The 22,741-nt window shown below is 55.8% G+C and overlaps 2 protein-coding genes across 6 annotated transcripts; one reads left to right on the forward strand and one right to left on the reverse strand.

Moving 5' to 3' along the window:
• Nucleotides 1-2: 2 nt before the first annotated feature.
• Nucleotides 3-1,103, forward strand: ZNF219 (zinc finger protein 219; the record flags this gene model as incomplete). The annotated part of the gene is made up of 2 exons (XM_079767732.1): nt 3-102; nt 350-1,103. Coding segments are annotated over 2 exons (702 nt in total), but the record flags the coding sequence as incomplete, so codon positions are not given.
• Nucleotides 1,104-2,529: 1,426 nt separating this feature from the next.
• ARHGEF40 (Rho guanine nucleotide exchange factor 40) lies at nt 2,530-22,498 on the reverse strand. 5 transcript variants are annotated; one of them, XM_079769902.1, is made up of 23 exons: nt 22,267-22,498; nt 18,400-18,597; nt 16,553-17,807; nt 16,237-16,404; nt 15,975-16,095; nt 15,035-15,131; nt 14,850-14,930; nt 14,635-14,751; nt 12,895-12,990; nt 12,698-12,813; nt 12,193-12,319; nt 9,613-9,735; nt 9,368-9,511; nt 8,285-8,895; nt 7,922-8,156; nt 7,492-7,578; nt 6,722-6,937; nt 5,845-6,015; nt 4,830-5,007; nt 3,967-4,071; nt 3,597-3,740; nt 2,963-3,093; nt 2,530-2,591 (listed from the first exon to the last, which is right to left on the reverse strand). In XM_079769902.1, exons 1-23 carry the CDS (start codon nt 22,267-22,269, stop codon nt 2,535-2,537), a joined length of 4,581 nt encoding a protein of 1,526 aa, XP_079626028.1. In that variant the 5' UTR covers nt 22,270-22,498; the 3' UTR covers nt 2,530-2,534. The 5 variants fall into 5 exon arrangements, with proteins under 5 accessions (XP_079626028.1, XP_079626025.1, XP_079626024.1 ...); XM_079769899.1 differs by lacking the exon at nt 22,267-22,498 and adding an exon at nt 20,741-22,251 and having other exon boundaries at nt 2,530-2,576; XM_079769898.1 differs by lacking the exon at nt 22,267-22,498 and adding an exon at nt 20,741-22,251.
• Between the last annotated feature and the right edge of the window lie 243 nt (nt 22,499-22,741).

Consider the following 22,741-nt stretch of genomic DNA (forward strand, 5'->3'; position numbering starts at 1 on the left):
GGTCTGAAGGGAGCCGGGGCGCCACCGGCAAAGATTGTCCCTTCTGCGGAAAATCATTCCGCTCAGCGCATCACCTCAAAGTGCATTTGCGAGTGCACACAGGTGAGGGGCAGCCTCCGGGTGGGAGGGTCCTGGAGGGCAGAGGAGGGAGAGGAGGGAGAGGCGGACCATGCCTTGGCAGCCTTCAGACTGGCCAGACGAGGGCGCAGGGAAACCCTCTAATAAATCGCGGGGGTGGGAGAGGCAGCGTTTCTTTCCTGTCCAGAGGAGGTCTGTGTGTTGAACGAAATGTGGATGGGGGTGGGCAGTGATCTCGACTCTGACCCTCTCACACCCCCCCTCCCCGCAGGCGAGCGCCCCTACAAGTGTCCGCACTGCGACTACGCGGGCACCCAATCCGGCTCGCTCAAGTACCATCTGCAGCGCCACCACCGGGAGCAGAGGAGTGGGGCTGGCCCAGGGCCACCCCCGGAGCCGCCCCCTTCCCAGAGGGGTTCAGCCCAGACGTCTGGAGCCAAGGTGGCTCAGCAGCCTGCGACTTGGGTGGAGGGCACCTCGAGCCCCCGGCCTTCCAGCAGCACCGCGCCGGGGTCCCGTAGGAAGCCTGCCAGTCCTGGGCGGACCCTGCGCAATGGGCGAGGCGGTGAGGCCGAACCCCTGGACCTGTCCCTGCGGGCGGGGCCGGGAGGCGAGGCCGGGCCCGGGGGTGCCCTCCACCGTTGCCTCTTTTGCCCCTTCGCCACTGGAGCCCCTGAGCTCATGGCCTTGCACCTGCAAGTGCACCACAGTCGCCGGGCTCGGGGCCGCCGGCTTCCCCAGGCTGAGGTGTCGCTGCCCTATGTCCGAGCACCATCAGGAGAGACCCCTCCCAGTCCTCCTCTGCAGGAAGGGGAGGAGGGCCCCGGGCTGTTGAGGTCCGGAGAGGTGGGGTTGGGGGGGCAAGAACGGTAGGGAGCCCTCTTAGGGGCTGTTAGTTTAGTGAGCTTACCCTGCAGGAGCGGGGGAGCACTAGAGGTAGTTGGGTAGAGCAGCCAGCAGGGGGGCAGTGTGGGACCCATATCCCAGCCCCAGGTGGACCAGAGGTAAAGGGTATGGAGGGCATAGGGGGGTGGGTGGGCGGTCTGCACCCAGCCCAGGGGAGTCACAGTGCCTTAGAAGTGGCAGGGGTGAGGGTCAAAGAATGGGTTCCCAGGGCTGGCAGAGAGGATTGTGCCCCTGTGGAGGAGATGCTCTGCCAGTCCTTGCTGGTCCATAGGCATGAGAGTTTATTTTTGTACAATGGGTGGGGGTGGGGGGCACTGTACCCTTCTAAAGCCCCTTCAGGGGTCCTGTAGACGTCGCTATTTTTGGTACGATTCCTGTCATCCCTGTCGCAGAGTTGTGTCCCCAATAAACAGGTGTCTTGAGGCACAGGGACACTGTGTCTGTCTGCCTATGTCCTGTCCTCCTCCTTGGGCCTTTCCGTCCAGGGAAGAGGCACCTCTTTAGGCACTTAGTTATCACCCAAAGAGCTTGGGCTTTACCCCCAGGCTTTGGCTTCAGCAGCTCTGCTGTGGGCCCAGGAGTTGGCATTTAGCAAGTGGCCTAAGGGATGCTCACGCATTGTGGTCTGAGGACCTCTCATTTTCAAGTCTGCCGGACTGTGCCGAATCCCATCGTAACTGTGCCTAGCTTTGCCCCAAGACGTGGGTGTATTGTGAGAGGAGGAGCTTCAAAGGGTGCACTGAGTCTCTGGGAACCACCGTGGAGAAGGTACGTTCTCTTAGGCCCGGCCCTCCCCGAGCTTTGGTTGAGGGGAAGTGTTCAAGTTAGTATTATCACCTCAACCCAGAGGACAGCTTCTAGCTCTTTGGACACAATGTGTGAGTAAATACATTTAATATAACAACAGGATTATAATAACAGTAATTACACATACAAAGTTTGCAGCTTCCCGCCCCACCCTCATATATTGGTTTGCATAGCTCCATTTCCTATGACCCCCCAGAATGGAGTCACTAGGAATTATGGGTAACCTGGCAGGGATGGGTCTCCTCAGGGGGAGAGTCGGGGTGGGAAGAAGGGGAAACACCGGTCACCCGGGGAGCCTGACACGGGTTGTGCCCTGGGAGTGAGCCGTGGCCCAGGATGGGGAAGGCCTGGGCCAGGGATAATCCCCCACCTCCTGGGGATGAAGGCAAGCAAGTATGGCTGCTTTGGTTCCTGAAGGAAGGCACCCAGTTGGGGAGAGCAACAGGGATAGCGGTAGCAGGGAAACACGCTGGCCCTTTGACCGCTCTGTCCAGGAAGCAGAGGGAAGGAAGTCAGTGCTCTTCCAGTCCTTCACTATGTCCCACTGCCAGCCCAGCCCAAAATGTGCTGAGAGGAGGGGCTGTAGCCAAGTTCTGGGTTTTCTCTAGAAACCAGGAGAGAAGAGGGAGATGGGTTGGGAGAGGGAAGAGGCTGACTCCTAAGCAGTGGCGGGGAGGAAGGATGGTACATGCAAGAGGGAAGGAGTGTGGAGGTGGTAGAAAGGGGGTACTGACTCACCCAGGTCACAGAGGCGTGGTGGGGTCACTCAAGGCTCGGGCATGACTCTTAGGGGAGAGAAACTGCAGTGAATTAAAAGGAGAAGAAATGACCTCTTCCCTGTGTTCCATCTCTCTCTCACAGACATCCCACCTGTCAATTCATGTTTTTCCTCCCAGATTTAATCCAAGTCCAAACCAGGCTGTTGGCATTCTCCCCTTCCCACCCACTTCTGCAGTATGCTCTTTATTAAAGATTCCTTTTCACTTCTGACCGCAGTGCCTCTCAGCCAGGGGTGGGGGAGAGGACAAAGGCAGACTGTATCCAGCCTGTAGCCTTGCTGGCAGCACAGGCTCACTGGCTCCCCTGCCCTCATGGGTTGAAAGATTAGAAGAGCCCACCCAAAGAGTGGCTGAAGAGGTCACCCATCCCTAGCTCGATCGCAGGGACTTACCTGCCGGGAGAGCCCCAAGATCCCTCCAGTGGCCAGAGTGGGAGTGCTGCTCCTAGGGTGGGGGGGTTGCAGGCTGGGGCTGTTCCTTGGTCCTGGGGACGCATCTCCGGAAGAGTCAAGTGTTTCTGGGGCTAGAGGGGAAGCTCGGGTGAGAGCAGGGTACAGAACTCCTCGATTACCTTAAGCAACCAAGCTGCTCCATCAGGGAAGAAAAAGCTCTATAGCAACAGGAAGCTGTGAGTCACCATAGCAATCCACTTGCAAGAGAACCCCCCTACCAAGAGGCAGGAAATTGTCAGCAGCGTCATTAGAGCAACCAGGGAAGAAGCGACAGGAAACTATAAGGATTGCCTTGGTGAACCAGGAGGGTACAACAGGAAGCTGAGGCAGTTTCCATAGAAACCCAAGGAGAGCTAGAGAGAGGTACAGAGGAAGTGCTTCATAGCAACAGGCTGCTGTAGGAGTACCCTAGCAACCAGATGGAAGGCTCTTTTAGCAATGGGGAAGCTGTAAATAGTTGTCATGGCAATGGGGCTACTTGGCTAGAAAAAGGAATTGCTCAGCAGCAAGCAGCCTGAACATCACAATGATGACCCAGCTGTTGGGGGGAGCCACCCCTTGAGAGGTGCCTCACCCAGGGAAATTTGCTTGACGTCCAGATCCCAGGCCTCCTCCTCGACGCGGGCAGGCAGGGAGCAGGCTCCCGGTGAGAGGCCCGGAAGGGAGGGGCCGGCATGCTCAAAGGATGACACGGCCACAGAGGCCCGAGTCCTGGCGGCTGCAGAGAGTGGGGGTGGGGGAGGGGTGGGGTGCTGGTGTGGGAAAGCCCTCCTGGCTCCCTGAAATGACCCTAAGTTTCATAGAGGGCTTCCCAATCAGTTCCACAATTTCTGGGAAGACATCCACTCGTTACCCTTCCTCACTTTGTACCACGCTTCCCCAACTGTGCCTTCACTGTCAAGGTCTTGACTCTGGGGTCCACTCCCCAGCATTGTGGCCCTCACCTCTTCCAGTGAGCAGGGCACTCAGCGTCCGCTCCCCAAGGGCCTTGATGTCCAGAAAAGGCTTATTCCCAATGCCCATCGAGACCATCTGCTGCACTCGGAGCTCTAGGGAACAGAGACCCTGTTACCAACCTCCTTTTGCCCCTTCTCTGCTCCAGCCCTAACCCTGTTAGGGCTGACTCTTCTTTGCTCCTTGCCAACTCTTATTCCTCCCTCTCATTCCTCTGGTGTCTCCTGTCACTCTTCCGGGGGACTGTCCCGACATGGATGGAAATGGTGGTCCTCAACTTCCTCCTCAGACACCTGCCTCTTACCTCCTGTAGTTTCATCCTCCCCATTTACCATTCTAGCTGCCCAACTTTTCTTCCTTTTATCTTGGGTGTTAAAAGCAAAACTCACATTTTTACATACCTTTACAGTTTACCAAGTGCTTCCATATATATCACCTTATTTAATAGTCCCCAACACACTGAGCTGTCGATATTCCTTTCCATTTTTTTCATATGAGTGGAATGAGGTTCAGAGAATTTAAAAAAGCACAAAAAGCAGATGCAGGACCAAAACAAACGAGCTCAGGTCGCACAGCAAGTAAGTCTGTGACCCAGGTCCAGTGCATACTTTCTCTCTTTTGTCCAGCCATTTGCTCTTGCTTCCCTGAGATTTGCTAGATTCCTCTTTCCTTTTGGTTCACCTTAGACTATGTTGTATCTCAGCTTTCTTTCTCAAATCGTATCTTGAATATTCTCATAAGTCATTCTTCTTTCTCCATCCTACACTCTGTTTTCCCAAGTGGTCTCCACACTTTCCAGCTAACCTGCCATTATCTTGACCCTAAGCACACCCTTCCCATCTCTGCCTGTTACCCTTGTTATGGGCCGCCTGTCTCCACAGCAGCTGAGCGATAGAACTTGTCCACTTGAGTTTGATCTCTGGTGAAGCTGCCTGCAGAGTGTATGCTTCTCGTGCCCGCCGCCGTCGAAACCACAGCTCAAAGCAGAGCCCGCTGTCCCCGATGTTTTCTGTTAGCCCCATGTCAGCAGTCTGAGAAAGAGCGGAAAAGAGTGGGTAAGGATGGAGTGAGTCCTGGCTAGATAGTACCACATGGAAAAGCATTGCACTTAGTCTGGCATCTGGTGGATGTTCAGTAAATGTTTGCTCAACACCTACCATGGGCCAAGTGCTCTACATTTGGTCTCCATAGCAACCATAATTTATAGAAGGGGAATGCCCAGAGACATGAAACAACTTGCCCAAGGGTTTATCATAGCTTATTAGAGAAGGAAGGTTCAAACTCATGTCTATGTTATTCCAAACCTAGGCTTTTTTCCCCCCCTCTGTGCTGTACTTCCCCACTCCACCCCCAAAGAGCTGGACTAAGTCTAGAAACCCTTAGAATGATGCCACATAGCCATAGGTTGCCACTGATGTTTATCTGGACAGCCGAGCTGTCTCCTGAAGGTAAGCCCTCCCTCCTTTTGGCTTCTTCAGTTCCATCATGTTAAGCTCTATGTGCATGTCCTTTCTCCTCATCCCCAGGGACCATTCCTGACTCAAAATGGTCCCTGGGGATGAGGAGAAAGGACATGCACATAGAGGCATGTGTGTTCTTAATAGGTAGGGTCCTCCTTCTTTCTGGCTTGGAATGCCTCGTGGGCCTCCTGCATGAATGAGAAGGAAAACCCCAAGGAGTAGACTGACGACGGACTTCTATCACCCCGAGACCCTAACTGATGGTTGGTTGCAGGCCAAAGCCTGTTCTAGATGATGCAGACTCTGAACCCGGGTTGGGGTTGACTTTACAGAACATCGTGAGTTCTCAAGAAGAGCATGACTTCCTGACCTGTTCCTTGCCACCCCTCCTTCCTGCAGGCATTGTACCTTAAAGGCCTGCTTGTAAACAAAGGTCTCAGACCCCCCCTCAGAGCCCTTGAGCTTGCTGAACAGGAGGAGGTGCTCAAAGAGAAAGACATGGCGAAGGCACTTCTTCCGGCCACAGATGACGGTGAAGGGGTCCCGGTGCAGGAGCTGTCCCTGTTCCTTCAGGTCTGTCTGGAGAAAGGAAAAGGGAAGGTTATTGGCCCTGGAACCCTCTGTGTATGTTTTACGGGGAGTAAAAGTGGGATTTATAGGGCAAGGGCCTAATGACATTCTCAGACAGAGTCAGGGAATCAGGGCAGCCCTTGGCCTAGAATCCACCTACTGGTCACTGTGTGCAGCACAGCTGGCCTAGCACAGCTTGCCTCCAAAGATGGAAGGCACATTGCACAGCAGGGTTTACAGCCTCGTATGGGGAAGCCTTTGAATATTGGGGACCAAAGCACCATTTTGCCCCAGGAAGAGAATCAATAAAGACCTGATGGGGAAAGAAATCTATCCCAGAGGAGGTAGGTTTCAGCCTGTTCTTGAATCTCAGGACTGGAAAGAGATCAGGTAGAGGAGAATAAGGTATGTGTTGAGTGTTGAGGTGCAGGAAGAAATGCAGAGTGGATGGAGAAACAGAAGAGTTAGGAAAGGAACAGGTAAGCACAGGCAGATGCAGGATCATGGGATACTGAGCAGGATATAGCTTCTTTATTAAAGATGAGGAAACTGAAGCCAAGTGAAGTTCAGTGACTTGACTACGGTCACCCAGCTGCTTAAAAATGACAGCTTGGGACCCTCTGACCTTGAGTCTAGTTCTCTTGTCACCAGCCCACGCTGCTTGAGGCCCCAGGGCTGGGCAGTTTGAGCGGGAGCGACTGGCGTCGGGCCTCACCTCACAGCCACGCACCGCCTCCACAGCCAGCAGGTCTCTGCCCCGGGCCTCCTGCTCCCGAAGCAGCTGCACTGCGGCCCCAAGGGCCTGGCGCTCAGAACTCAGCTCAGGCCCCGCTTCCCTGAGGAGCTCCTCCAGGAGCCGCCCATACCGGGCCAGCTGCTCCAGGGGCTGCTGCAGGGCCCGGGGCAGGTGAGGGGCGCCCTCTGTGGAGCCCTAGGTTGGGGAGGAGACAGACAGGGATTAGGGGAGGGCCCAGATCTGGAGGGGACTGAGCTCTGTGGGGAGGGTGGGTGGTACTCCGGGCGTTGGGGAATAGACGAAGCTCAGATAGACCCCAAGGTAAGGCAAAAAACCTTTCCCCAGACAGAGATGCGGGGATTCAGTCATCCTCTATACCTTGACACGGAATAGAGGAGGAATACAAATAATCCTTTATAGTCTCTGGCTTGTAACTTTGGAAGTCACTTTCACATCTGTTGTTGTGAGGTCTTTTGATCCTCACAGTACTCTGTGAATTAGTTATAGTGAATTTTTGCCCCCATTTACCGGTGTAGAAGCAGGCTCAGAGGAACCAAGAGTCTTGGTTAGTAGTCCCTCAGGGGGACTAGATAAAACCTAGGTTCTGGGAGATTATTGGTAGGTCACGTTCCTGGGCACATGCAGGAAAGCTCCCCCGCCCCCCCACCCGCTGGAGAGATTTTGAGCTTGGGTGGATTTTAGGGCTTCCGGGCCCCTCCCCTTCTCAGGAGGGTTGGAGAAAAGGTTACCTTGGCCGGGGGGCCGAGTGCAGCCAGAGCATTCTCCAGTTTGTGTCGGTGCTTCACGTACTGAGCATAAAGGCTGAACTGGTCCCCCTGTGCCAGGAGGGAAGACGTAAGCCATCCCTGCACACAGCCCCTTCCTCTCCTCCTCCACATCCTCGCTGGAGTCCAAAGGCGGGGCAGGGTCCCAGGGACCACCCAGTCTGCTAAGGGAATGGTGGGCTCCCGTGGAGAGTGAAGGCCAGGCAGCACGTGTGGCCAGGGACGCAGAGGCTGAGCAGGCCCAGAGGGGCCCAGGGAATGGCGCTAGGCCCGAGGCTTGGACCACACGTTTTGGCGGGGACGGGGTTGGGAGACAGACACTGAGGAGGAGGATCAAGTGGGCGGAGCTGAAACGTGACCTGGAAGAAGGGAGAGGCCTTAAAGGGCCACTCACATGGCGAAGGAAGCAGGCCCCGATGCGCAGGGGGCGGGTGGCACAGCCCTGAAGCTCCCGCAGGAAGTGTGTCCCATGGAAGCTGCGAAGCCTCTCCCGGACACTCAGGGCCGCAGCCCAGGTGCCCCGGAGCTCAGGGGTCAGCTCAGACCCAGGAGGTGGCACTGGCTCGCTCAGAGCGGCCACATATTCCTGCTCACAGGCAATCAGCTCAGACACCAGACGCTGCTGGGCACTGCAGGTACAACAAAGAGCGGCAAAGGAGACCAGGGCGTGGGAGGGAGTCACCACCCCAACAATGTCATTCTTTTCCTGCTGGGCAGTTGGGCCTGCCTCTGGGTACTGATCGGGCTGGGCTCTCACCTGATGCTTCGCTTGCGCTCCATCCGGGGGGTGCCTACTCCCCAGGGCCCATCTGGACCCCCGGACCGGCTCAGCAGCACATGTTCCCGGGGTGAGCATGTCCTGTCGACCACCTCGGTACTGGTGACCTCCAGGCCTCGGATCAGCACAGTCCTCGGTGGTCTGCCCTCTGTTTCTGGAGCCAGTTCAGGGCCCTCCTCCTCACAGTCCTCCCCACAGGGAGCCAGGGAGCAGTGGGATGGGGCTGCTAGCGGCCCGGGGCTGCTGGGGAGCAGCAGGGAGCTGAGGCTGGGTGAGGGGCTGTGGGGGCCCCGCTGGGCCCCTCCACTGCTGGCACTGTCTGCCCGCCGTCGCCGGTGGCCTCGTGGACTGGCCTCCTCTCCCAGCTGTTGCTGAATCCTCCTCTCCAGCTCCTGGCAGCGGGCCCGGCAGCGGCCCCATTCTCTCAGGGCTGCTGGGCTACCCAGGTCCAGGGCCAGGGCCCGCATCTCCTGGAAGGTGCCGGCGCTGGGCTCCGGGGCTCGCCGCAGGGCCAGGGCTGCCAGCACTGCCTCCCGACCCGGCCCCGCTCCTGCCAGCCTGGCGGAGCCTTCATCGACCCACTCATGTGCCTACGAGACCAAAGGGGTTGGGAATGGGAGCGGAAGGAGTGAGGTCTGTGCGCTCCCACATGCGGCCCGATGACAGGTCTGGGCTCCTTCCCGAGGGCTTGCCCATCCCCTCCCGGTCCTCCCAGAACATGTCCCCTCGCTCTCCCAGCATCCCGCCTGACCATGCCATCTAAGCCGGTACGGAAAGAGCAGCCTAGAGGACAGAATAGCCAATATGCACATAGCATTTGTCAGTGGGAGGCGCTGCACTAAGTGCCTTTTACTTACGGCTTGTACAGTCCTCACAGCAGCCCCGGGAGGCAGGTGCCCATGGAGGAGGCACACTCAGGCTGGGTATCTCATCCCAGGCCATTGAGCAAGCAGGTGGCAGAGCCAATAGGGAAAGCCAGGGAGATGGCTACCTGAGTCCCTGCTTTTACCAACTGTCCCAGCGGTCTGCCAGGCAGAAGAAGGAGGCTGCGCGCACACGCACCTGCTGGAAGAAGCGCTGTAGCCGCAGGGCCCGGTGGAGGCCACTCTCAACCTGCTCCAGCCGCTGTTCAAAGACATCCAGAACCTTCTGGGAGGCAGCGTCCTCTTCCAGGGCCAGGGCGTCCCGTGCCTGGGCCAGGCGCTCCTAGAGAAGGGGGGGCTGCGCTCGGACCTGGTCCTCTTTCCCACTCAATCCCCCGCTTCCTCCCGAATGTCTCCTCTCTGCTGCTCCTCTCCCCTTCTCACCTGAACCTCAGCACTGAAAGCCTGGAATCGGAGCTCCGTCTCCTGCAGGGCAGACAGGCAGTCCCCGGGCGCAGCGAAGCTCGCCAGCTGCTCCTCCCCTGGACCTGAGAGCCACTGCAGCACCTGGGGCAGGCAGGGTGGGAGAGCAGGGCTGAGAGGGAGAAGAGGCCTTGGAGGGAAGGAAAAGGAAGCTGAGGCCCAGCGCCAACCCCACAGGCCAATCGGCAGAACTCCGGGTGAACTGTTTGATCTCAGCGGTAAAGTGGGAATGCTAACAGTGAATGGTAGTCGTTTCCACACGGCCAAGTGAGAAAAGTAAGATCTTTGTGAAGCACCAGATGAAGGGGAAGCTAGGCTGGCAGGAAGCACTGAGGCAGGCGGGTTAGGGTCCCAGGGATATACCTGAAGATGAAATCAATAAAACTGGTGTGAGCCTGAGGCAGGATGAGGGGATGAGGAATCGAAATGAGGGCCAGGAGAAATTTCACATTTACCGAGCCCAGTGATGGGTGTGCAGGGTACCCAGGGATCAGGGTTGGAGAGAGGGCTCAGGAGGTGGTTGTGTGTGTGTGTGTGTGTGTGTGTGTGTGTGTGTGTGTGTGTTTGCACACACAGGCACCTGTATGCAGCTCTAGTTGCCTATTATGGGCTCTAGTGACTCACTGGTTCTTGGATATTTGACCAAAAAGGGATGGTAATTTTTTCCTTTGAAGCAAGGCTGGAAGCTGGGTGAAACTGCCTGAGGATAAGTCAGAATGCTACTAATTACCTAACACTTCCATAGTCCTTCGCTGAATTCATTTGGTTGGTCCTTACACCCCAGTAAGTGTAATTATCATCTCCATTCTACAGATTGAGGCCTTGGGAACTCAGAGAAGCTTTAAGACTTGTCCAATATCTTACTCCTAGCAGAGCAAGAACTCAAGCTGAGCACATTAGACTTCAAATCCTATGTGCTAACATTTGTGTGTGTGTGTGTGTGTGTTTACAAATATATTTTTATTGATTTCAGAGAGGAAGAGAGAGATAGAAACATCAATGATGAGAGAGAATCATTGATCGGTTGCCTCCTGCACGCTCCACACTGGGGACCGAGCCTACAACCCTTGACCGGAATCAAACCTGGGACCCTTCAGTCCACAGGCTGACACTCTATCTACTGAGCCAAAGTGGCTAGGGCTGTGGCTAACGGTTTTTAAACAGTGGGAGAAAACAGGTAATAAACAAGCAAACAAACACACAGTAAGATGTACAACCCCTTGGATACTGGAATGGAGGGAGCGAATATGCAGAAATCCCAGGGAACAAAGAGCCCTGCCACGACCTCCCACACCCTGAGTTGACCCTTTTGTCCTTGGCCCTGAAGTGACCCCTCCCCTGAGGCCCAGAGGCAGGCCCGTGATGTGAGTCCACTCACCATGCTTGGGGTTAGAAAGGAGCAATCAGATTTCAAAGGCCCCTCTACTCCACATGGCAGGGTGGAGAGCAAATCCGTAAGGGGCTCTTAACCATAGGAGAGAAGAACCAAGGTTCGGAGAAGCCAGCCTTATCCCTGAATCTCCCCCACAAGGAGGCCTTGGTTGCCAAGGCACTGAGGGTTTCCATTGCCCTCTCTGTCCAAGGGGCCTTTCCAGCCTCAGGTTTGGTGGATGACACTGTATAAAGAGTTGAGCCTATGCCCGGCGGCGTGGCTCAGTGGTTGAGCATACAACCTACGAACCAGGAGGTCATGGTTCGATTCCTGGTCAAGGCACATGCCCAGATTGTGGGCTCGATCTCCAGTGGGGGGTGTGCAGGAGTCAGCCGATCAATGATTCTCTCTCATCATTGATGTTTCTATCTCTCTCTCCCTCTCCCTTCCTCTCTGAAATCAGATATATATATATATATATATATATATATATATATATATATATATATATATATAGAGAGAGAGAGAGAGAGAGAGAGAGAGAGAGAGAGAGAGAGAGAGGAGAGAGAATTGAGCCTGGCCGGTGTGGCTCAGTGGTTGAGTGACCCATGAGCCAGGAGGTCATGGTTTGATTCCTGGTCAGGGCACATGCCCGGGTTGTGGCCTTGAGTGACTCATTGGTTTTTGGGGGCATGCAAGAGGCAGCTGATCAATGATTCTATCAGTGATGTTTCTATATCTCTCTCTCTCTCCCTTCCTCTCTGAAATCAATAGAGACATAAGAGTTGAGGGGGCATGGGTGGCAGAATAAAGAGCTGATATCAATAGACATTTATTATTTTTAAGCTAAGGAGGTAGGCACACCAGGATCAATCAGCTCTTCCCAGACCGCCTAGGACACTGAGCATCTCTCACAATCTTTAAGGAGACCTGATCAAACATACAGTGGGAAGGGGAGAGGTGGCTTCTCTTTGTTGGTCCTGTGATAGATACTATCTCCCTCTTGTTGAATCTCACACTGACCACGACTAACCTCCAGGGGAGGTAAGGAGAGAGGGAGGGCCAGTCAACCAAGCCGGTTAGGAGAACACCATCAACTGTATCAGTGAAAGGGGGTGCTGGAGGCCAGGCCCCCAGGTGGAGTAAGAGGTCTGGGGGTCCTGGTTTACCTGCTGGAGCCGGTGCAGGCGTTGCCGCTGCTCCTTCTGTTGCACGTGCATGTTGGACAGGCACACAAGCTGGTGAATGGCTTCGTCTACCTCCTGATATAGTGTAGCTGGGCCTGGGCCCTCCAGCCTGAGGAAGGAGTAGGGCAGAATGAACCACTGCCTTGTCAAGCCCCTCCACCCCTATTCCATCATCGCATCCCAACAAGAGAGGTGGCACAGCATCATGGGTCATTGTATGGGCCTGGACTTGAATCCTAACTCTCATTTACTGACTAACCTTGGCCAAGACATTTAACATTTCTGACCCGCCAAATCCCATTTGTAATCATAACTAGCATGCAGAGACCTTGTGAGGGTTATGAGATGATAAGTGGAAGAGCATGCTATCTTGTCCAGATACACGCTCAGTAAGAATGTTCTGGCAGCTAAGCTTTATTGGCCACCCTCTGTTGTGACTCCACCCGCCACGTCCACCTGCCCCAGCACACCCGCCCCTCCCTCATACTTGCTGCTGTGGGTGGAGCGCAGCCTCATCAGGATGGCACCCCCATCCCTCTGCAGTTCCGTCAGCCGGGGATCTGCCAGCACCTTCTGTAGGGGCTCAGGCATTCCTACCGTCTCCTGGGAGCAGGGAGCAGCTGAAAGTTGGGCTTCCACCAGAAAGTCCCCACCCCGTGCCCCGTTCCCCATCTCACTTCATACCTCTCCCTCTGGCTCTGCCGCTCCCTCCAGTTCCGCAATGGCTTGCCGCACAGAGCCCAGCACACCCTGGCACAGCCGACACAGCCTTGCCACTTCCTGAAACACGCACACAGGGATGGAGTCCCGGGACAGAGTGGAGCCCAAGGAGCACACGGGGCAGCCCCAGAGACCTTTGTGGAGGCCATGCTGGCTTCATTTCGTGACTTTGTTGCTTACTAATTGTATGACCTTGGGCAGGTCCAGGAACCCCCCTGAGTCTCAGTGTCCTCAACTGTGAAGTCCAGATAAGAAGACATCTGGGATTTTGTGAGGTTTAAAGAGATGCTGCTATGTAAGCACCCAGCATGGGCCTGGCACATTGTGGAGCTTAGTGAACATGAGGCTCCTTTCCTTCATCTGCATTGCGTCCTTATCCGATAAAACCCTCCTCCCAGCCTATTTAGATCCAGGTCCTATGTACATAACTTGGAGACCATGTTACAGACCTCCTTTACTTCTTTTTCTTTTTTTTTTTTTCAGACCTCCTTTAATACTTGGCTCAGATCAGGTTTATACCTCTTTTCTTTAAAAAAAAAATATTTTTCATTGATATCTGAGAGGAAGGGAGAGGGAGAGAGAGATAGAAACATCAATGATGAGAGAGAATCATTGATCGGCTACCTCCTGCACACCCCCTACTGGGGATCGAGCCCACAACCGGGGCAAGTGCCTTGACCAAGAATCGAACAACGACCTCCTGGTTCATAAGTCAACGCTCAGACATTGAGCCACCCCGGGCCGGGCTACTCCTCTTTTCTTGTATACACTTAGATTCATAGAATCAGAAATTTTATCACAATGGATGTCCTTTGTGGTGGAGAATCCTGAGGCCTGGATGTTGGTGCAAGGAGCAGGTATACAAAAAGGCACCAACTCAGGAAGTGGGATACAGTAACTTATCCAACATCATGTGGAACCAGAATCAGACTTCCTGACTCTCAGCTCTTTCCAGAACCCCAGCGATGCTATTTTGCAGTTCTTTAGTTGTTTCTGACATCTCCCACCAAAATTCACATGCAGCTTAATATCATATTAAGGAATTTATTTAAGCCCTAACTGGTTTGGCTCAGTGGATAGAGCGTCGGCCTGCGGACTCAAGGGTCCCAGGTTCAATTCTTGGAAGGTGTCAAGGGCATGTACCTTGGTTGCGGGCACATCCCCAGTGGGGGGTGTGTAGGAGGCAGCTGATCAATGTTTCTCTCTCATCGATGTTTCTAACTCTCTATCTCCTTTCCTCTCTGAAAAAAAATCAATAAAATATATATATATATAAAAAAAGAATTTATTTAAGTCCTGGCCAGTGTGGTTCAGTTGGCTGGAGCATCGTCCCATGCATGGGAAGGTCGTGGGCTCAATTCCTGGTCAGGGCACATACCGATCTGGGTTGCAGGTTTGATCCCCAGGAGGCAACCTATAGATGTATCTCTCTCACATCAATGTTTCTCTCTCTCTCTCTCTCTAAAATCAATTAAAATTTTTGCTTAATATACTCATCCCATTTCCGCAGTAGCCCACGCATGGTAATGCACAATATTTTGCTCATGGTTTGTGAGCCACAAGTATATATTGTTGAATTGAATGGAAGGGAAACCACTTTTTCCCAACCCCTTAGTTGTGTCTCAGCTCTGCCTTGTCTCCTAGAGTGTTCTCAGCGGGGTCATTCCGGGCTCCCATGTCCTGGGTGGAGGAAGTGTAGCTTACCTGGTGTGTCTCTACCCAGTGGCTGGGAGAGGGCTCCCTGTGACCTCCCAAGTCCCACTGTAGCTCCTCTGGCTTGGCCACTCTTTTCAGATCGTTCTCTGACAGCAACTCAGCACCCTGTAGACATATGGAGGCAGGGGGTTTCTCATCCTTGGATTCCAGCTAACCTCTTCTCTCTCCACTGCTGAGGGGCACTGGGTGGGAGGGGCTCAAACCTGAAATCCATGGAGCTCAGCCGGAGGGTCATTATGACTGAGAAGCAGCAGTCGCTGAATGAGACGGGGGTCTCCTGAGTCCTGAAGGAAGAAAAGCCCCAAACCGTGGGCAACTGGGTGGCCTGGGATGGCCAGTGGGGAAGAGTTAGGATCAGGAGAAGTACCTGTCTCAAGGGGTTGATTACCTGAAGTTGACTGAGGACAGGAATGAGTGCTGGAGGCAGGGGAGGTGCCTTGCGAAGGTCTAGCAGGACGGACAGCCCCAGTGTCTGTAGATCAGGCCTGTGGGGGCAGGAAGAGCCAGGGAGGCAGCGTGTGTGTGTGTGTGTGTGTGTGTGTGTGTGTGTGTGTGTGTGTGTGTTGGGGGAATAGTAGCACAGGGTCTGGCTTTAGTGTTACTAGTTCGCAGAAGTTAGTTCCTGGTATGTTTGGGAGACAATGGGCAAAGGGCCAAAGTCTGGGATGTGTGTTCGAGAAGCGGTGTGACCTAGCAATCAGCAGTCTGTATTCACATGGCTATTGGGTCACAGGTCAGGGTCTGGAAAATTAAGAATTCTTTGCTCTGGAGGGAATAAATTCAATGCCACCATGTAGCATCGTCCCTAATAGGTTCTTGGGGTTCAATAAATAGTTGTTGAATAAGTGAGTCAACGTCCTGATAGTCTAGGGCAGGGGTCCTCAAAATTTTTAAACAGGAGGGGGCCAGTTCACTGTCCCTCAGACCGTTGGAGGGCCGGACTATAGTTTTTTTTTAAAAAAAAACTATGAACAAATTCCTATGCACACTGCTAAGTCGGCTGCTAAGCAGGACAGGCAGCGGCGGCAAAAACACCCGGCAGGCCGGATAAATGTCCTCGGCGGGCCGCATGTGGCCCGTGGGCCGTAGTTTGAGGACCCCTGGTCTAGGGAGTGTTTTAGGATATTAAAAGTCAGCAGTGTTGATTTTAAGGATTTATGTAGGTATCCTGGGGGTTGGGGGTCAGTAAAGTCAGAAGTCAATGACTTGAAATTTTGAGAAATATGTGTCCTAGATGTCAGGAGGTTAGTGTCTTGAGAAGAGAGGGGTCCAAGTCCTCATGACCCAAGAGGTGAGTGTCCAGAGTGCCAGCAATGGGCCGCCGTTACCTGAGCAATGAGTGCAGGTAATGAAGAGCAGTGCTCAGCATGCCTCGGGAGGGTGGGGGCTCCTCAGGAGGGCACGGTGGGGTAATGGTCAGCAGAGCTCGCCCACTATGGTCAACCCCTCCTGAGGACACAAAATGGCCAGACTGTCCTTGCTGGAGGCAGGCTTTGGCTACCTCCCATCCACCCTGCCTCCCTCTGCAGCCCACTTCAACTGCTTCTCTTTCGCTGTTCCCTTTCCCTTCAACCACTGATGCTCACTGACCAGTCAGGACGAGGAATCCAGATGCCATCAAGTCCCAAGGTATGTCAGGGTCATCAGAGATGGAAACTGGGGGTGCCTCTTCCGGGATCCTATCCCCTTTCACTTCCTGTACAGGCTCCAGAGGTGGTGGTGGAGGGTCAGAGGGGAGCCCTTCGGGATCTGTGGGTCCTGCACAGACACAGACAGAGCTATGGGCCTGAAGTGAGACCGAGTATGGCTGTTCCGCTCCCAGCCTCACCTCTGCTTCTCCTCCAGCCCCCTTTCGGAGGCCGAACCTACACTGGCCCTTGCCCCATTGGCCTCAGTATCACCTCACCTGCCATGCACACCAGACTCGGGCCCTTCTGCTCTCTCTCTTGGGCCTTCTCTTCTCTAGGCCCACGGGCTTCTGGGGGCTGTGGCTCCTTTTCATCTGCTGGTATGGGCTCCTCTTTCAGCTCAGACTCTGGCTTCTCCGAACTTTCGAGTTCCTCTTTAATCAGGCTGCCTCCTGGAAGCTCATGCTCATTTGGTGAAGGCAGATTAACAAGGGCTTCTTGTTGGCTGGTCTCTTCCTTGTCCCCAGGGTTTAGCGGGACAGGAACACTGTCCCCTCCTCGGCTAAGAGCCCCTCTGCCTGCAGCTCGCTTCTTTCTCCTGTTTCCTTTGCCTGTTCTCCGAGGGGTGCCGGGTGGTCCTTCAGCTCCCTGGCCCAGTCCTCCCCCAGCCTCCCCTGGCCTCAGGGGGCAAAATTCAGAGGCTTCCCCCAGAGCCTCTGCTGGGGGCTCAGATACCTCCTGGGCTGCTGCCTCTGGGAGAGATTCAGCTTCAGGGGGAGACCCAGAGGAAGCCCCGCTGCTGCTGCTCCCCTCACCTGGTGGGCGTGCCCCATCCTGGTCTGGAGGCCCCAGGCCCTTCTGGTGCATCCACGCTCGGTGTCTCCGGTGCCGGCCCTTCCCTCCAGCACCCTTTCGGGTGGGTACTGTCCGGGTCCTGGAGAGGCCCGAGGAGCCCTCCGCATCCGTGGGGCTTCCCCTCATGGGCAGTGTCACCTCCAGTAGCTCCACGTACTCGCCCTCAGGTCCTTCAGCAGGGGCATTGTGCCCATCCCCTGGACTCCTGGTGCCCAGGGAGTCCTCAGGGAGTGGAGGGCTGGGGAGCCCTGGGGGTCCGGAGGGCAGTTCTGGGGGCAGCGTGCTTGGCCGATGTCCTACCATGAGGTTTCCTTTGTGCACAAATCGGGGGCAGATGAGCTCAGCCCAGGGCAGCCGCTGAATCCCAGAGGGCGCAGAGAGTAGGCAGGTACTGAGGCGACCTGTGGGCCGGTCCTTATTGATGCCTTGTAGCCACTCAGGTGTGAACAGGTAGGCACTAGCCTCATTGGGCACAGGCAGCTCCTGTACACGCCCACCTCCTGGGGCCAGGCACTTAAGTACCAGGCGGGGTGCTTGGGCTGCGGAGGGCACCACTTGCAGGTAGAAGTCCCCTGGGCACAGCAGCTGCCAGGGAAGGGCTGCTAGCTGTACCACCACCTGCTCATGCAAGCAGAGGGGCCAGCCCTCATGGAAGAAGAGGAAACCGCTGTACTGGGCCTGGGGGGAGAGACGGGAGGCTGCGCTCAGGCCTCTGCTGATGAAACCAACAGGAGGGGGCAGTTAGAATGGAACCATCCTGGGCAGGAGTGGCCTTACGCCTGGTGGGTTATAACCCCAGGGGAGCAGGTGTTCATGTGGCAGAGGAAGGGCTTGGGACTGGTCAGTTTTCCGGTGGTAGGAAGCTAATTCCATGGGTGGGAGTAAGAACTGAGTCATGACAAAGACATGGTCAGCAGAGACCATTGTCTTGGAGGACTCAGAGACTCTTAGGTTTTATAGCTAAAAAAAGGTGAAGGGTCTCTATTGAGCCACATCTGGGGGAGTTAGTATCTTAAAAATTGATATGAGGGGAAAAATGTCTGGAATTGGGTCTGGAGGGTCAGGGTGTTTGGGACTTGATATTTCTTAGGGGTTAATTTTCGAGAAGGATGAGTGTCTGTGTGTTACTATCTGAGGGGCTGTGCCTCTGGAGAGATCAGGATCAGGGAGGCTCCGTCTCTGGGTGGGGGAGATTAGTCAGTCTGCCTAGTCTCTGGAGTGAGGCCGAGGATCTTAAGGGAGAAAAAAACAGGAATGCATGGTCACTCACACAGGCTTCTTGCTGGACCTTGGCAAGCAGATGCTTGGCGGGCACCAGGAAGTCCAGGGTGTACCTCAGCGCATCCTCCCGATAAGTCCTTTCCACTACCTGGAACACCTGGCCCAACAGTGTGGGGGCTGTTGCCTCAAAGGGCGGGTACAGGGCGGCGAGCGTGCTCTGCACACAGTCTTCCACCGGCTCCGGCTCCTGGGAGAGACAAGACCAGGCTGCAGATCACCCAAGCATGGCACCCTGGGGAGTGGGCTGGGATGGGGCTGGCTGTGTCACCCCGGGGTCCCCCTGAGTGCACAGAGAGGGCACTCAGGAACTGCTGGCTGAATGAGCTCAGGATGGGAGTGGAGCTGGGCCGGTCAGAATGCACAGGCCTTGCAGTGCACTCCCTGGGAGAGCTCTGAGACCTTGGCGGTGGAGATCTAGGGAGAATCTGTTGTGCATGTCTCTGATCAGGGCCATCCCTGATGCTTAAGGATCAGGGTGATTGCACAGGCCCTCCCCGGGAGAGATGAGATGGCTTCTGGGACATCAGGGGACTGAGTTATGGCTGAGAGCTCTGGAGGGTGGAGGGCTTTCACACAGCATCCTGCAAGCCCCTCCTCACAGGTCCTACCATCCACAGACAGCCCCCCCCCCCATCTTTTAAAAAAATTAAATAGCAGTTTAATTTTGACTGACAATACAATATCTTAGGCCATCCATTTAACCTCTATACCTCAGTGTGTTTTCCTGTAAGATGGGTGATATTTTTGCTGTGCTCACAGTTGAGGTATACAACGTTTAATTGTTTTAGATGCATTTAAAACATTTTTAAAAAGCAAAAATATTACTTGTGAATGAAAAAGAGGCTACATAGCAGACCTGACAAGTTCAGTGGCCAATAGTAACCACACATGATACATTCCCAACTGGGTAGGTCACGGTGGGTAGTCAAACACCAGACCTACAGCTTCCTTAGTAAAAGGTTAATCTTTACATTAACAGAGCCCTGCCCATTGTTCTTGTGCATCTAGGATAACATACCTTTCAAATGCCAGAGTAATCTTCATTTCCAGACAACGTGGAGGCATAAGCACCCTCAGGACAGAGCAGGTGCACCAAAACTCATGGCTGCCTCGTTGCCTGCATATTATCTCTAGTTACTGTAATGTTAAATGTTAACTACCCTGAGCCGCCAATGTGAAAGAAGTATATCTCTCTCCATTTTGCTTCTTATTCAACCCCAGTTATTCCCCCTTCCCCTCTTGCTTTCTCCTACCTCCTTAATCTACCACCAGTGGATTTCATGTAAACTTTCTTACATTTTCTCTAATTCTAAATGTAACTAAGGCAAGGCCACACTGCCATTCTCAGGAGCATGTTCTCAATCTATTGAGATCTTGCTTCCAAGGATGTCCTCAGTTTGGCTCAAATAAACTCTTTAAAAAATTACTTTATTTTTTATTAAATTTTTAAAATTAAATTTATTGGGGTGACATTGGTTAATAAAATTATATAAGTTTCAGGTATATAATTCTACATCATCTGTATATTATGTGTTTATCACCCCAAGTCAAGTCTCCTTGCATCACCATTTATCCCCCTTCACCCTCTTCCACTCCCCCCCACCCTCTCTTCCCTCTGGTAATCACCAAACTGTTGTCCAGGAGTCTTTTTTTTTTCTTTGCTTAATCCCTTCAACCTTCTCACTCATCCCCCAACGTCCTCCCCTCTAACCGCTGTCAGTCTTCTCTCTGTATCCATGAGTCTGCAGAGACCCCCATCAAAAGAGGTGGTGCCACCACCCATGAGTCATATGCTAGAGATGGTTGTTGGATGGGAGGGAGGACTAGAGGGCTGTGTATCTTGAATCTTTCTAGCACCCTCTCTCCCCTCTCCCAGAGTGGCTGTGAAGCAATCACCCATTCCAGAGCATGTGGGATTGGGTTACAAAGAACTGGGTGGGGACAGTTGAAACAGGAAAAAGTCACAAAAGGAACATGTGGGGAAGGGAGAAGCAGGCCTGGATGGGTATGTATTGGAGCTGAGATCTTTTCTGATTTCAGCAGGACTCTCTCTGCCCATGTCCACCTGGAGCCACAGTCTCACAAGACTCAGCCCTCCTTCCTCCAAACTCACCTCCTAAGTGAATTAATGGGTTGTCTTTCTCCACCCCACACGCTAAACAACCAACCCCTCAGGCAAACTTATTTCTCCTTCAGGATGGCTTTGAAGTTCCTTTGACCAGATTTAACTGCTGTGAGTGCGCAAGGGGATGCTCACTGCAGAGTTTTTCCGGGCTCTTTACCTACCCGATCCCCAGCCCCGCAGTGGCCCCGAAGACAAAACTGCATACCATTTTGCTTTGGGTCCCTCCAGCCGGAGTTGCCAGCCAGTCCTGACCGTGAGACGCCAGGGCAGCCACTCCAGAGAGGGCCATTCCGTGCGTCACACAGAGACCCAGCCCCAAGGTGTGTGGGCGAGCGGACAGACCCCCAGTGTTCCGGGGACTCGGCCGGCGCAGTGAACGTGGGAGGGGGGCGGGGGGAGATGGGCGGAGGGGGGAGGGGAGGGGAGGGGAGGCAGAGTGGGCCGTCCGCTCTGAGGCCAGCAGCGGGGAGCGGGGCGCTAGAGCTGGAGCAGCGAGGCAGCTGCAACCCATTAGGGGCGGTGAGCTCATGGCTGAGAGAGAGTCTCCGCCACAGGAAACGACACCGGCGGGCGGGGAGGAGGGGTCTGGGCGGGAGGCGGGGGGCAGGAGCACCGGGACCGGGCCTCTAGCCGGCCGGGACCAAAGAAGAGCCCAGAGAGACTGAGTCAGCTCTCCCTGGCCCAGTTCCTCTTTCTTCTCGCTCCAGCCTCCCTGCCAGGGGGGTGCCCTTCCCTTTAGTAGAAGGAGCAGCCCCGGTAGTGCTCCTCCCCCTTCTCCACTCCCCGCCGGGAGCGCCTCCCCGGCGGGGCCTCTCCCCCTCCTCCCCGCTCGGCCGCTGCGAGCACCCCCGAGGCCGGGTCCCCCTACCCCACCCCCGCGGTGGAAGCTCCCTGGCAGCGCCCACTGCAGCCATTCTTCAGGGACTACTTCTGGAGTGAAAGTTCGCAGGACAGTGACCACTCCTGTTGGTATGGGCTTCCCCTTCACCGTGCCCGCCTGCTCCCCGCGCCCTGAGAGGCTGCAGCCAGGGCCCCCTGCTCCCCCTACAGGGAGCTCCCGCCCCTTTGCCACGGGAATGCCCTCACACTGATTCTGTTCCCTGCAGCGTGAGCTGGGGACACCCCCTCCCCCAACCTCTGGTCTGCTCCAGCAGCGTCACGCCCCCTGGCGCTGGGAGCCCCCCGCCCCGTGCTGTCCGCTATCCCGAGGCAACCTCTCTGCTCCGCGGGCATTTCCCTCTCCGGGTTTCTGGCCCTGGCCCTAGCCCAGGCTCAGCTGCGGCCGGTCCCCCAGGGCCGGATGGGTGGGTCCGGTTCCCCGGGCCGGGGACTGGGATGGAAAATGGTAGTTCCAGGCAGGTCAGTTCTCAGGACCTGCGGCCGGCCCCCTGCAGGGCCGCTGCAGCACCCGCGCCGCAGGAGGGACCCGGAGGGGGAGGGAAGGTCCTGCAAAGGAAGGCACAGGCCGGGACCGAGGAGGGCGAGGGGAGGTGTGTGGAGTCGGGGAGAGACCCAAGGGGGATGGGGGAAGGGGCGGGGAGGAGGGGGAAGAAAGAGAGGGTGAGGGCAGTGCCCGGCGGGGACCGAGCCAGACCGCGGGGCAGACAGATGGAAGGAAAGAAAGGGGGAGGGGAGGGGAGTCCCAGGAGCGCCCCGCAGCCCCGAGCAGGCGTCAGAGGCACCCGCTGGGCGCAGGCGGCGGGGACCCGGGGGTGGCGATGCGGGACTCACCATGGCTCGGCGCGGCTTCGCGTCCGACGCTGGGGCCGGCGGGCGGGGCCGGGCGCGCCGCCGCCTCCGTCCCGCCGCTCGCGTCTCCCGGGTCTGGCGGGGGGACAGCTCCGGCCGCGGCGCGCGGCGGCTCGGCTCCCAGGCCGCGGGGCCCCGCCAGGGAGGACTGAGACGGCCGCCCGCCCCGCCTCCCAGCGCCCGCCCGGCTCCGCGCCGACCCCCCGCCGGGACGCGCGGGCCCCGACCCCCTCTCCCGCGGAGCCTCTCCCCGACTCCCCCGGCCGGTCGGCCTGGCTCTCCCGCAGCCCTCTCCCTCCTTCGCACCCCCACCCCCACCCCACCCCCCGTGGGTAGCTGCGACCCTGGCCCGGGAGGCCCGCCTGGCCGAAGATGCCCTTCTTTTCCCGCCGCCGCCCGGCTCCTGCGGGACACTCCGGAGGCCGGGGCGTCCGTGAAGTCGCCGGGATCCGCCGCC

The sequence above is a fragment of the Cnephaeus nilssonii genome, assembly GCF_951640355.1.
Source record: "Cnephaeus nilssonii genome assembly, chromosome: 4".
Classification (NCBI taxonomy): domain Eukaryota; kingdom Metazoa; phylum Chordata; class Mammalia; order Chiroptera; family Vespertilionidae; genus Cnephaeus; species Cnephaeus nilssonii.